A 15,256-nucleotide genomic window follows, 5' to 3' on the forward strand; every position below is an offset into this window, starting at 1 on the left:
ACTCACTGTTTTCCAGATTTTCTGAACATTAAACTTGTTGACAAGTGAATTCTGCTGTATAAAAATAAAATTCTGTTGTATAGAAAATGAATTCTGTTATATAAAAAATAAATTATGGGCTGGGTACAGTGGCTCACGCCTATAATCCCATCACTTTGGGAGGCTGAGGCCGGTGGATCACCTGAGGTCAGGAGTTCGAGATCAGCCTCGCCAACATGATGAAACCCCATCTCTACTAAAAATACAAAAAATTAGCCGGGCATGGTGCTGGGCACCTGTAGTCCCGGCTACTTGGAAGGCTGAGGCAGGAGAATCACTTGAACCCAGGAGGCGGAGGTTGCAGTGAGCCATGGTCATGCCACTGCACTCCAGCCTAGGCAACAGAGAGAGACTCTGTCTCAAAAAAAAAATAATAAAAAAAAAAGAAGGAAAGAAAGAAAATGAATTCTGTTGTAGAAGTCCTTCTTCCCCAAGCTGCTGGCGGCTGAGCAGTATGGCCTGTGCATGTCATAGTCCCTTCTTCCTCCCAGGGCTTTGGTTGGATTTAGTGGTTTTAGCAAAATCTCTGTTGGGTGTGTGGCTTTTTAAAATCTAATGTCAAGACCATGTTACTTGTCTTGAGGCCCAGCCTATAGTTAATCCACCCACAAACCATATTAATTCTAAATTGGGTTAGACAAGATAACAAGAATAGCCAAACAACTACAGGTAAGAGAAATGAGGTCTAAAGTTTCAAAGTAAATACAGTGACATACATTAAAAGTGCCATATCACATGGGGTATTAAATTTTGGAACTTGTACTGCAAAGAGTAGCAGAGGCTGATTGAGTAAAAATTTAGATCTATGATTCAATGTTTTTTTTTTTAAGAGACAGAGTCTCATTCTGTCACCCAGGCTGGAATGCAGTGGTGCAATCATAGCTCACTGTAGCCTAGAATTCCTGGGCTCAAGTGATCCTCCCACCTCAGTTGAGTGGCCAAGACTACAAACACAAACATCTAGCTAATTTTTTTACTTTTAGTAGAGATGGGGTCTCACTATGTCGCACAAGCTGGTCTCAAACTCCTAGCCCCAAGTGATTCTCCCACCTCAGCCTCCCAAAGTGCTGGGATTACAGGCACGAGCCATTGCACTCAGTCTTTAATTCTTTTTAAGATTTGAATCATCATAAGTTAGAAACTGTGCGTCATAGTAAGTATTTTGCATCATGACTCTGTATACATATACCTACTTACATACAAATAAATGTTTCAAGTACAATACTTGTCCTTACTACATGTAATATATTGTGATATTTTCTTTCTTTGTTAATTCATTTTTTAAAGATGCTGGTCACAACCAACTAAATTGATTTCCTAACCTGCAGTGTGAAAAGTGCTTATTTAGATAACCAATCATTCTTAAGCTTTCTTTAGGCACAGCATGCTTCCAAATACTAAAATTTGGGGCAAAGTATTAGAAAGGATTAAAAGACCTTACAATAATCAATGATCATTACGACACAATCATTATTAGAAGTTTGTGTCCTGTAGCATCTATAAAAGCTTTCTTTACTCACTACACTATTTCCTAGCTAGCTGTTCAGCAGCAGGTGGCTGTTTAAGGGATTTATCATTGCCCTGACCATTCTCTTATAAGGTAAAGTTGTCGAATGTTCTAGAAGCACCTGATAGCTCTTCAGCATAGGTTGATATGATCCTCCAACTTGAACATGGGGCCCCACTCTACCCTTGTCACAAAACCTAAGTGCCCACTGCTACATAACTTATGATGAACATGCAACAGCCTAGTGTACTTCCCATTTGCAACAATAAACTGCACACATGGTCATCAGGTGCCAGCTCCCCGCAGAGGGGCTCATGGTAGACTGGAGTGCTCAGTACACCACTAAGAACTTCAGCATCAACACACTGCTTATGAGCTCATAAGACATAACTGGAATATAGTGGACAGTTTCAGACCACGTTCTTTTAAAGCCACTTTCCAGAAAGACTGTCAACATTCCAACGATGTTGATATATTACTTCTCCCTTTTTTCTAGTCACTTGGCAAGAAAAAGTTAGGTAACTTACATTACTATAGAAATTGCCATACCAGTATTTCCAAAAACAGTGCTCATACTTCAACGTGGGCCTCGGTAATTTAATAGCTCATCCTGTTTCCAAAATGGCCTGTTTTTTGTTTTTTGTTGTTGTTGTTTTGTTTTCTTAGCTATCTTTGTAAAAGAATTGAAATGCAAATATATTCTCACCCACATGCCCATTTCACTTGCAGCAGTCCCACTGCCCAGACACAGCCTGTCAGAAGTCAGGGTCTGAGTGCCCACTGCCGAGAGAAAAGCACAGCCCAGCACCCAGCCCACGAGGCCCAGTCCCCACGGTTCGTGAAGAGGAGCTCTCGATCACGTGAGAAACCTGGGATGCACTGCACAGTGACTTGGCTCCCTGAGTGAGCTGTGTTTATTTGCTGTTATCCATGCCACAGTCTCCCGGCAAGGGTGGGGTGGAGTAAGGGTGTTTTAGGCAACACAGGGCTAGTTGGTTGTTTTTGGATGGAAAGTCCTGCCTTTGCTACAGTATGACTTCAGGCAAGCCACTTAACTGTCCTAAAATCTACTTTCCTTATCTGTCACCTAGCTGATGGCCTCAGAGAGATCTTTCAAAAATAGAATAAACATGCTTTTAAAGGGATATAGCACTATTGAAAGAAGGTACCACCATTGGTAGCCAATCCACATGCTGCTATCAAGTACCTTCTTTGTATAAGGCAATATCCTTTCCCTAAGGTGGTTCAGTTGGAAAGGGGAAATAAAACTCACAAAATAATAATACAGGATAATTACAGGACAAGTTCCACAATTCATGATTGATTGCTATATAAGAAGTCTAGATTTCCTATGACTAGACTATGACTGTGGGCTTGAGAAGCTATGTGGGAAGGGCCTGCACCTGGATAGGCAGATTGGGATGAGCAGGTAGGATATGGAAGAGAACATGTGCAAAGGCACAGAGGTGGGAAAAGCACGACCAGAAGTCCAATTTGGCTACAGAAAAGTTGGGAATGGACCACAGTCAGCCCTTCGCATCCACGGGCCACACGTCCACAGGTTCAACCAACCACAGATAGAGAATATTTGAAACAACAACAACAATAAAAAGAATACAAATAAAAATCACAGCACGACAACCATTTACAAAGCGTTCACATTGTAGGTATTATAAGTAGTCTAGAGATGGTTTAACATGTGCAGGAAGATGTGTGTAGGTGAAATGCCGATTCTATGGCATTTTATATCAGACACTTGGGCATCTGTGTTGGTATCCGAGGGAGGCCCTGAAACCAATCCCCCCAGATACCAAGAGGTGACTGTAACAGGCAGCAGGGCCCACTGAAATGAAGTGCCTTCCAGGTACACTGCCCCTGCTGAGAAGCCAGCCATGCCCACACCTTCTTCTGATCCATCTTTGTGCCACACGGCCCCACAGTCCCACCATCCTTGTTATTTATGGCTGATTGCCGCAGACTTGGGTAACAAAGGAAACCACACGTAGCCTGTCACCGGGTAGCTGCTGCCTACGCAGGAAAGCCCTGGGCCACAGGACAGTGACTCACTGAGCCAATCGTATCTTCTCCCTGAGTGGGTGACATAGGAAAGTGCCCTGGCAACAGACACACACACGGAGGGCAGCAAGTGGAAGCCTGGAGGTAGCTGAAGCCATGATCTAGAAGGAGCCTAGAGGGAGTAAGTGGGGAGAAAATTCTTTCCCTAACAGCGGACACAACACAGCTGCGTCTCCAGAATGGTGGAGCCCAGGGGGCGGAGCTCATGACGCCAGCGGCTGAGGGGTCACTTGGGACTCCCAGCTCCTGACTGGCTCTCTGGGAGGCTTTGAGCAGTATCTTGTTTCCTGGCTTCTTTCTTGTCTGTACACTCTTCCCTTAAGCTCCTTTGCTAACGAGAGCAAGGGCTCTCAATCCTAGTTATTATCAGACTCACCTGGGGAACTCTGAACACAGATTCTCAGCCTCATCCCAGAGCTTCTGAATCAGAATTCCTAGGGCTGGGGCCGGGAAGGTGTTTCTGGTTTTTGGGGGTTTTTAACTCCACGGCTGATTTCAATGCTCTACCACCATCGAGAACTGAATTAAGGCAACCTGAACATACATTTCTGCTTCCTACAACCTGAGACAGTTTAATGCTCATGGAGCCAACTGTGAAGCTCAATGATTAAAAGAAAATGCTTACTTTTTTTCCTTATCGTTTTAAAACACATATACAAAATTATATTTACCTGGAAAAACCAAATTTCACATCGACCTAGCACACCCAATTCTTTCAAACAACTCCTGAGTTCCAGTTCCTGCTTAGTGGCATAGTGTTACAACACTTAAGTTTCCAGAGCACGTCAGCCACCTTCTGAGGACTTGCTATGTGGCCGGCACTGTGTTTAGGCTCTTTGTACACATCTGCTCATGTATCACCCTGCAAGCTGGACATTAATTATCCTCATCTTGGAGATGATAACATATCATTTCGGAGCGGCTGAGAATCTGTGTTTTTAAAAGTTCCACAAGTGAGTCTGCTATGCAGCTAGGATTGGGAGCCTCTGCTCTGGTTGGTGAAGGAGTGTAAAGGAAAGGTGTCTAAGCTTTCTCAGGTTGTGGAGAAGTTGAACTCAAACTTTAAAAACTCAGCACCTATGGCTTCTGAGTGACCTTGAGCCTTTCCACATGGCCTCCCGGATCCAGTATGGTGGCTGGGCAGTGATGGGTACATCTCCTCTATTTGGGAAAAAGGATTATTAAAAACACTCATTTACTGACCCAAATCATTGTTTTTAGAATTAACCCAGGATGGAAAAAAATTATTCTAAAATTATAAAAAATTTTTAAATGTAAAAAATGATCCTGGCCAGGCAAGGTGGTTCCCACCAGTAATCCCAGCACTTCGGGAGGCTGAGGTGGGAGCATCGCTTGAGCCCAGGAGTTTGACACCAGCCTGGGTAACATAGTAAGACCTCATCTCTACAAAAAAAAATTTTTTTTAATTATCTGGGCATGGTGGTATGTGTCTGTAGTCCCAGCTACTTGAGAGGCAGACGCAGGAGGATCACTCGAGCCCAGGAGTTTAGGGCTGCAGAGAGCAGTGATCTCGCCACTGCATTCCATCCTGGGTGACAGAGCAACAAGCAAAGAAAGAAACAATCTTCTTTCCTTTGATTTGTATCAGTGATTTCCTTCCTTTCAAGGATATAAACCCCATTGTAATGCCAAATAGTCTCACAGGCCCTCACTCACATGACAATTAACGTAGCTAATTAAAACGTACAGCTTCATTTAAAAGCATGACTTAATTGAGTAGCTTTTAGCCATTTTTAGCCCTATTTTCTCAACTACAACAGTGTCTATATGCTTTTGAACAAGAGAAATACATTTATGCTGAGGTCTTATATTTATGCACTTTAGAGAAAATGCAAAAAAAAAAAAAAAAGCCACAGAAGAAATCATGATTGTATCTAATGAGTTGAAAGTCCTTCTGTCCCCATCGTAAATAGCATTCAGCCTCTTCAGATAGTTCCAAATTATAGTAATCTTTAACATACTCTTGTTGCTTATAGAAATATAGTCACCCAAATGCATACTACTATTTATCTGAACAGGTCACAGAAAAAAACTATCTCACACTCTGATAAAACTCACAGACTCACCATAGTCAAGAGCCTTACCTAAAAATGATGAGAGCAGGAGTAAGAGTGTGTTGGTGTCTTCATTTCCAAAACATGACGAAGCATTAGTGATGTTTTCACTGAAGTTCCATAAAGTTTTACAAACCAAGCAGGCCAGCTGCCAATCAGTAGGACCAAAATCTCTTAAACAATCCACTAACCTAGTAAAGTTCAAATTGAGAAGTTATTAGGTCAGAATCTGTCTTTAATATTGTTAGCATGATTATTCTTCTGTGATACGTAAGTATAATCCAGAGATCACTTAAAATCCTTATTTATAAAATTAAGTGGTTACAAAGTAGCAATAATCTACTTCTGCACCTTTTTTTTTTTTTTTTTTGAGACAGAGTCTCACTCTGTTGTCCAGGCTGAAGTGCAGTGGTATGATCTCGGCTCACTGCAACCTCCACTCACTGCAACCTCCGCCTCCCGGATTCAAGCAATTCTCCTGCCTCAGCCTCCCAAGTAGCTGGGATTACAGGCATGCGCTACCACGCCCAGCTAGTTTTTGTCTTTTTAGTAGAGACGGGATTTCACCATGTTGGCCAGGCTGCTCTCGAACTCCCAGCCTCAAGTGATTCACCCACCTCGGCCTCCCAAAATGCTGGGATTACAGGCGTGAGCCACCATGCCCGGCCTATTTCTGCACCATTTTAAGTAGCCAGTGGAATCTAAACTCCCTCTTCAGCCTCAGCTTAGGGGCTTCCCAATGTTGAAATCCCTTTGCCCCACAGGAATGATGAGAGGACCCAAGCTCCCGAGAACACGATGTCCTTCAGATCCCGAGTCAGTACCCTACACCTGGAAACTTACTTCTTAATGCCACCTCCTTCTTTCAGGATGACACGCTTGTCTTTATCCACAGTGAGATTGAGGAGAACACCACAGGCAGAAAAGCAGATATCCTGATGCTGAGCATCCAGCAGCGCCATCATGAACCTGTGGACTACGAGGGAAGAGCGCAAATGCAGCCCAGTAAAAGCCCAGGGTTCCCAGCTGTCTCTTGTTTTACAGATGGTACAGGGGAAATGGGGAGTGGTTTGCAAACCCAGAATCCCTGTTAAGGGACTTAACTCATTCTTCCTAAGGCTTTATCCATCACCCGGCAGTGGGTTCCCCAATACCCACCACTCCCAGAGCCGGCTCCCCCACTCCCCAGATACTGCAACACCTGACCCAGGCAGCAGCTGCCTCTCCACGGCAGTGAAAGAGTCCCTGCTGGTGGACACGAGGGAGCACAGGTGACACTCATCTAACTGCCAGTTGTTCTCAAGGGTTTTCCTGAACCTCCAGCAGCAACTGTCTTTAAATACACAGTCCTGGAGCGGGGAGCTGGCTCCCGGTGGGATCATTCCTGAAGTCTCCCAGGGCCACGTGTAAGACTCAGACTGCTGAAAACCAACCTGTGGCAAGGCAGGCCTTCCAGTGTGGGGACATCGCAGGGCAGCACAGGCTCCCGCCTCTGGGGAACCAGCTTCCCTTACTCCTAGGAAATGCAACTGGGAACCGATTGTCCTGTTTTCTCATCCCTCAGCAGATGCTGAGCAAAGGGTTGGGGAAGAGTGAGTGAAGTGTGCATTCTGCCTCCTCCCATGGGGCATGCACCTGAGAGGGGCTGCCCTGTTCTAGCCCCGGCCCTGTCGACTGGGTTGGGCAGTGAGCTTGGCAGAGGCAACATCACATACATATGTGCTCTTAAGAGGCTAAAGAGTGCCCAGCAAAATGTGCAGTTATCTGTAGGTAGTGAGAGCTGGAGCATGGTTTGCTGCTGCTGCTTTTTATATCTGTATTATTGAAATTTTCCATTACGAACATGGAAGTTATATTTTTAAAATTATTATTGTTACATGAAATATTTGAGACATACAAAGAGTCAAAGTATACTAATATTTGAGACATACAAAAATATTTGAGACATACAACAAACATGTGGGTACTTGCCACTCAGTTTAAGAAATAAAACATTACATTCCAAACAGCATGTGCATAATAAATATAAACAATTCTTATTTGTTGATAATAAATAACACTATAGGTCTAATGATAATCTTTGGACATCCCTTTCCTTCCAAAGGTGAATGCGGTCTTTTTTTAATTTTTAATCTTTATCTTTCAGAGGTAGGTTCTCACTCTGTCTCCGAGCCTGGAGGACAGTGGCACAATCATGGCTCACTGCAGCCTCGAACTTCTGGGCTCAGCTGATCCTCCTGCCTCAGCCTCCCAAGTAGCTGGGACTACAGGCATGTGCCTGTCTGGCTAATTTTTAATTTTTGTAGAGACAGTGTCTCACTATGTTACCCAGGTTTATCTCAAACTCGTGCCCTCAAGCAATCCTCCCACCTTAGCCTCCCAAGGTGCTGGTATTATAGGGTTGAACCACTGGACCCAGCCTGAACCCTGTCTTAAATTGGAGTTTACTATTTCCAATTACTATTTATACTGTATAGCATCACTACATGAATACCTATGCAGAAGCAATACCCAAGATAGTTTTGTATGTTTTAAAACTTATATTCATGGCATTCCTCTGTATATATCCTCTTATTGCTTTTGAATGCTAGAGAACATTTTATTGCGTGAATATACCATAATGAATTTGTCCTCTTGTCTGTTGAGGGACATTTAGGTTGTTTCTACTTTTTGCTATTATAAGCAAAATGTAATAGATATTCTAGTACATAAAAGAGAATGTCTTCTTGAGAATATGCCCCCAGACAGAAGTGATGACTCAAGATTCACTGTTTCTGTTAGACATACACACACCCCATTAGACATACACACACCCCATCTTGGTGCACAGAAGGCCATTCACAAGGGAGAGGGGAACACTGCCTAGGTCCATCTTGGCATCCTGAGCCAGGAGCCTTAAACACAGAGCTCTACAAATCTCAAAGCAGAAACAAGTACAACACTGTAATGACTCAAGCTCCAAAACCACTCCGCTGATTATTGGCAAGAAGTGAATGTTTATGAATTCTAGTGTCATTAACTCACCATTGTTCTGCACAATGAAATCGCAGACATCACGGTCCTGGGAGAGATTTCCGAAAACACGCACAGCCTCCAGGATTCCATCCATGTTGTTACTGACAAGAAGCTTTAAGAGCACTGGATTTGGCGACCAGAGAAATTAAATCAGTGAATTTAAGTTTTAACTTAAAGGTTAATGGAAATCAACATCATACTAAATACTGATAATTTTAAAATGATAATAAAATACAAACTGTAAGGGACTTTAGCAAGAACTAAGAAACTAATTTTTCCCATTTCTAGTTTCCCCATATTCTAATTTCTTAGAATCATCAGGTTCTAAGTAAGACATTTTTGTACCAGAAGGCAGAAGATAGTAATGTCTCCAGCTCTGTGTTTAGTTAATAAAATCGAAACCTCAAATGAGCACTCATTTATCCACATCCGACTCTGAACCTTACATTCAGCAATATATAGCTTTTTGTCTTGAATTATGGAATTCTTCACTTGGTAGTAAGATAAATTGTTGATTGTCGCTGTAGCATTGATCACCAGCTCCTCACAATCATCAAGTGACTTGTATTCTGAAATGAAGTGAGGATAAGGGAGTCAAAGACCCATTGCAGGAGTAGAACCAAGCACGTTGTAACTACAGCAACAGCAGGGCCAGGAGCAGGCTGCTGTCATGGCAGGGTCCCTACAAAGGCCCTGGAGAGGCAGCTTTACCACTTGATTTCCCCCGACTCCTCCTGCACGGAAATGCCCCAAATACAAGGGCCAGCTCCTGGCCAGAGCGGAGAGGATACTGTCAACTCAATCCTTGCAGCCAGGAGGTTTGGAAAAGCCCGGCTGATCTGGGCTCTGCGTCTGAAGTAAAGCAAAGGGGCCAACATGGCAGTGAGCGGAGCCATCTCTATTCCCGCCTGTTTTCTGGGTTCTCAGGCTCTCCCAGGGGCTCCTCCCTGGAGTCTTTGTCCTACTTCGCACACCGCCTCCTAACAGAATGGCCCTGGGGTCATGATCTGTCCGTGACTATGAACTCTAGAAGACACCTCTGGCCTCCTCTACCACCCCCTAATTCATCTCTCAGCACTTGCTGGCTTCCCTTCTTCCACTTTTGCCTCCCTAAATCTATTCTCAACACAGTTATCCTTTAAAAGCAAGTCAGTTAATGCCACCCACCTCATAACCCATGAATAGTCCACGTTGTCTGGTCCACAAGACCTACCTGGCAGCTCCAGGCCTTACCTCTCTGGCCTCATTTGCTCCTCCTACTCCCAGACCACCAGGGTCAACCACAGCAGCCTCCTGGCCTCCTGGAATATGCCAGCATGCCCCTGCCTGAGAACCCGTGCACTGCTGAACTTTCTTCTGGAACATACTCTCCTCCCAGTTAGCCACTTGGCTCACTCCTTACGTCCTCCAAGCAGTCGCTTAGAGGCCGCCTTGTTGGACATACTTTCCGTAACCTCCCTATTTAAAATAGTACCTGTTCTCTTTTCTCTTACCCTGCTTTAATTTTCTCCATAGCACATATGACCACCTGATGTTATATATGTGTTTAATGTTTGTCTTTCAGCCCTAAAATGTCAGCTCCCTGAGGCCTAGGGATGTATCTGTTTTATTCATGGCTGCATTCCCAGCTTCTAGAACAGTGCCTGGCACATAGTGAGTGCTGGATGCAAGAATAATTGATCCTCTAGCTTAGCACATAAGGCCCTTAGGGGTTTTTGTCTCTGCCTCCCACTCAGTGTCCAGACTCATCTGTTGACGTTTCTGGCCACAGTGTCGGGAAGAGCAGATGCAGGGCTGCAGCTGGGAGTGGTCCCAGTGGCATCAACATAGCACGGACATGGGCAATGGCAGAGATGTGGCAGAGTGGAGACTGTGCTTGGCAGAGACTGGACGGGGTGTGAGGGAGAGGAATCACCTGGGTGCACATAACTCGGTAGATGCCTGAATTAAGGGCACAGGAGGAGGGCCGAGTTCAGGGACAGGTCATGAGCTCAGCTTCAGATATGCTTCTGAAGCACCCCCAGGAGAGGAGGGGTAGGCAGTTGGATATGAGTTGGGCAACCAGACTGGCTGAGCAACACTGCAAAACCCTGTCTTTACAAAAAATACAAAAAATTAGCCGGGCGTGGTGGCACGCGCTTGTAATCCCAGCACTTTGGGAGGCCGAGGTGGGCGGATCACTTGAGGTCAGGAGTATGAGACCAGCCTGGCCACATGGTGAAACGCCGTCTCCACTAAAAAGACAACAGTTAGCCCGGCGTGATGGCACAAGCCTGTAATCCCAGCTACCTGGGAGGCTGAGGCAGAAGAACTGCTTGAACCTGGGAGGCAGAGGTTGCAGTGAGCCAAGACTGCACCACTGCACTGCAGGCTGAGTGACAGAGGGAGGCCCCATCTCCTGTATGAAACCGAAGTTTTTCCTCGGGGAGCAAGCGGGGCGGCTATGAGCTAAGGAAGAGGACTGTGCTTGTTCTTAAATTCTCTGACTTAAGTGCCGCCCCCTTTGGCCATCTTTTCCTGTTCAGTGAAGAGAACGGCCTTTTTATAAATTACGATGTTGAAAGGAGCGCTCAGTCATTGGTAGGCTGCAGAAGGCGCAGACTGTTCCTTCCGCCAGTGCCCTCCCGCTAGAGCAGCCAGCACAGGCCCAGTACCTGGTAGACGCTTAATGGATACTCGGAAAAAGAATAAAGAAAGACCTGACTTCCTGTGTTTTAGTTTAAGTACATAAAAAGGGAATAAGGAACTGAATTATTTTGGTTATCAATATGGATTCTACTGTAAGGAAACATCCTAGTTATGGTAAAAGAAGGGACACAGGACCTCCAAAATTCTTCCCTCTTGCTTTGGCCATGACTCTGAAGCCAGAACCCTGTGCTTCCACTCACTGGCCGTGTGACCTTACTCAAGTTATTTAACCTCCCTGAGCCTCAGTTTCCTTGACTGTAAAGTGAGCATGATCATTGCACCTAGAGTTGTTACAAAGTTTAAATGCATTCAAGGGTTTAAATGAATGCGTGGCACATAGTGGGTGCTAAGTGAGTGCTTATTAAATGAACAGATGGGCCATCCAGAATGACCGCTCATGGGGGGCGGCTCAGGTGAATGTCTACCTCTTGGGCAAAGGGTCTACAGTCCTGGTTTCCTCCAGCCCCAGACTGATGACAGTAGGCCTTGGGCAGTGTTTGGGGATCTGTTTTATTTCTCTTGCCTTGGTAGGAGAATTCGTTAGCTTGTCCAGAACATGCAGGGTAGCTCTTAGGTGTCTAACCTCCCAAAGGACCACACGTTTGATTAGCAGGAGTGGTGTCCGGTACCTGGAACTAGAGGGTAGGTCCTCACAGCTGCTAAGCATTTATCATGAACAGCACCAGGCACTTTACATGCATGTAACCCCCAAAAGTCAGCTACTAATAAGTTTTACATGCACTTACAAGAATTCACACCCACAATAATTCATTCTCTAAAGGTGCATCTGTCTCAGTTACCTTGGCCTGTCATAATAAAATACCATAAACTGGGTGGCTTGAGCCAACAGAAATTTATTTTCTCACAGTTACGGAGGCTGGAAGTCCAAGATCAGGGAGCCTGCGCGGTCAGGCTCTGGTGTCTCTTCTTATAAGGGCCCTAACTCCAGCATGAGGGCCCCACATCATGGCCTTATCTAAACCTAATTATCTCCCAAAGGCCCCATCTCCAAATACCATCACGTGGGGGTTAGGACTTCAAAGATGAATTTAGGGGTCAGATGAGAACACTGAGGTTTAGAGAAGTTCAATACCTCGCCTGACTTCACAGAGCACACATCTGAATCCAGGTCTATTTGACCCTACTATCCTACTCTTTCCACAGAACCCTGCTGAAGTCAAGGACCCAGTGTTGCTGAGTTCCCATTGGAGCTAGTTGGGGCAATAGACTGCTTCCAAAAAAGCATGACAGAACCATCCTACCCTCTATAATTGACTCACGGATACAAGAAAATCTGGAATTTGGACTTGCCACTAAGTCAGCAAATCTCTGAGTCTGGTGGCATACTGAGAGGGTCAGTTCTTACTAGAAACATGATTGATTTTTAAAAGACCCTCTGCAATGAGGCTGACCTCTCTAGGCAAGTCCTGGGGTACAAGCAACTCCCTGTGAAGGGTGCAGGGCTAGAGGGAGGTAGGAAGAAAAAAACCCAAGGGATGCCCTTCCCACGTTACTAGGCAAGGGGGCCATGCCACAAGAGCCATCAGGCTGGGAGGAGTGCTCAGCTCTGAGAGTAAACAGGACAGCAGCAACTCTGACTTCAGTCAGCACAACCAAGCCCTGGGTAGGCCCTTTCGATAGTCACAGTCACAGCCCAGCACTGGCCCTGCGTTGCTCTAAGCTGCCAGGCCTGTCGGAGGGGGCAGGAGGCCGTTCCTGGAATGTGATCACCACTCCACACCGATGCAGATAAAACAGGTAGGAAATCCCCAGAGACCAGTGTAGAAAGGGCTTAGCAGGGCTCAGAAACTCACCCAGGAGTCGAGTCATGTAAGGGGAAGGTAGAAGGGGGTGACCCCCTGTCAGGGGTGACTTTTGCTCTTCTATAAACTTTTATTTGGAGATAAAATCTTTCAGGAGAGAATAGAGAAGGGATCACCTGCTTGTCCAAACAACTGCCTAAGGCATAGGAGGCAAGAGGCCTGAGCCATCACGGGAGAGCAGGGTTTCTTCACTTCTGCTCAACCTCATATGGTACCAGGCTCTAATACAGAGACTAAAACATTTCTCACAGAGAGGCCCTTGACCACCTGTATCGGGAGCAGCCAGGGAGCTTTAGAGAGAGTCTCACTCTGTCGTCCATGCTGGAGTGCAGCAGTATGATCTTGGCTCACTACAACCTCCACCTCCTGGGTTCAAAAGATCTTCCTGCCTCAGCCTCCTGAGTAGCTAGGACTATAGGCGCCCACCACCATGCTTGGTTAATTTTTGTATTTTTAGTAGAGACGGGGTTTTGCCATGTTGGCCAGGCTGGTCTTGAACTCCTGGCCTCAAGTGATCCACTCGCCTCGGCCTCCCAAAGTGCTGGGATTACAGGCATGAGCCACCACTACCAGCCTTTTTTTTTTTTTAGACGGAGTTCTCGCACTGTCGCCTGGGCTAGAGTGCAGTGGCACAATCTCAGCCATTGCAATCTCTGCCTCCCAGGTTCAAGCGATTCTCCTTGCCTCAGCCTCCCAAGTAGCTGGGATTACACAGGCACCTGCCACCATGCCTGGTTAATTTTTTTGTATTTTTAGTAGAGACGGGGTTTCACTATGTTGGCAAGGCTGATCTCGAACTCCTGACCTCATGGTAACACCTGCCTTGGCCTCCCAAAGTGCTGGGATGACAGGTGTGAGCCACCACGCCTGGACCTCTTTTTTTTTTTTGAGAAAGGGTCTCACTCTGTTGCCCAGGCTGGAGTGCAGCAGTGCGATCATGGCTCACTGCAGCCTTGACTTCCTGGGCTCAGGTAATTCTCCCACCTCAGCCTCTTGAGCAGCTGAGATCACAGGCGTGTGCCACCACACTCAGCTAATTTTTTTTTTTTTTTTTTAAACAGAGACAGGGTTTTGCCATGTTGCCCAGTCTGGTCTAGAACCCCTGGCCTCAAGCAATCTGCCTGCCTTGGCTTCCCAAAGTGCTGGGATTATAGGCGTAAGCCACCATGCCCAGCCTCTTCCCTCTTTCTCCTACCCCAAAGCATCACTTTCTTTTGAGTCAAGAGCAAGTTATTCACTCTTCCTTTATAGGTAGAAATGTAATTTCTAAGCTCATAAAATATTTATAAGATGAGGAGTTTTTTCACTTTATATGTGAATATTAACAATTGTGGGATCATGAATCATGCATAACTCTACTCCTTGGCTGTTCACAGCCATGCGCCCCCAGTCCAGGTGTTCGAGGTCTGGTCCTCAGGCCCTTCCTGGGCAGCCACAGTCAGGCAAAAGCATTAATTCGGCAACAGATGAGAACTTGCCCAGTGGGTTTCAGGCTTCTGCTAGATTCTGAGGAGCCAGAAAAGCCAGCGTGGTTCCCTGAAGCACTGGGTCTCAACACTTAATGGACAAAAGACTCACCTGGGGGCAGAGGAGGCATTAAAAGGCAGATTTCAAGACTCTAATGACATTTTATAGAGGCAGTTTCTGGGCAAGGGCCAGAAACCCAAAAGGGTATTTTAACGAGTCCCACAGCTGATTCTGCAGCAGTCACATCCCTGGTCCCGGGCTGAGAAGCCCTGCTCAGTGTGGTGAGTGGATCTCAGGAAGGGGAGAGGAGCTTCAGCAGACACGGGCATGCTACAGAGCAAATGCTGAACATTTTGAGGTTGGAACAGAAACTGAATTTCTCTCACTGTTATGTGCATATTCTTCCATGCGGCTTAATGTGCAGTCAGCAGCTTGGAAAAGAGTTCAAGCCGAAACACAGAGATTGCTGAGTTATCTACACGGAAGTGGTAAGTCATGGTGCAGATCCCAGTCACAATTGAAGAGTCCTTTCTCTAGACGGGTGACATGTGATGTGGGGTGCGGGG

The 15,256-nt window shown here is 45.8% G+C and overlaps 2 protein-coding genes across 21 annotated transcripts in view; one reads left to right on the plus strand and one right to left on the minus strand.

The window, feature by feature from the left end:
* The window catches only part of SNX3 (sorting nexin 3), a 1,122,685-nt gene that overhangs the window by 368,702 nt on the left and 738,727 nt on the right, over positions 1–15,256 (plus strand). The gene's annotated exons all lie outside the window — the stretch shown is intronic.
* Positions 1–15,256, minus strand: part of ARMC2 (armadillo repeat containing 2) — a 219,665-nt gene that overhangs the window by 3,043 nt on the left and 201,366 nt on the right. For all 9 annotated transcript variants that reach the window (XM_050789125.1, XM_050789130.1, XM_050789127.1 and 6 more), the window contains 4 exons: positions 9,159–9,281; positions 8,722–8,835; positions 6,541–6,673; positions 5,728–5,888 (listed from right to left, as the gene is read on the minus strand). In XM_050789125.1, coding sequence (XP_050645082.1) covers positions 5,728–5,888; positions 6,541–6,673; positions 8,722–8,835; positions 9,159–9,281 — 531 coding nt within the window. The remainder of the gene's footprint in view (positions 1–5,727; positions 5,889–6,540; positions 6,674–8,721; positions 8,836–9,158; positions 9,282–15,256) is intronic.

This window comes from Macaca thibetana, chromosome 4 (genome assembly GCF_024542745.1).
Source record: "Macaca thibetana thibetana isolate TM-01 chromosome 4, ASM2454274v1, whole genome shotgun sequence".
NCBI classification, from domain to species: Eukaryota; Metazoa; Chordata; class Mammalia; order Primates; family Cercopithecidae; genus Macaca; species Macaca thibetana.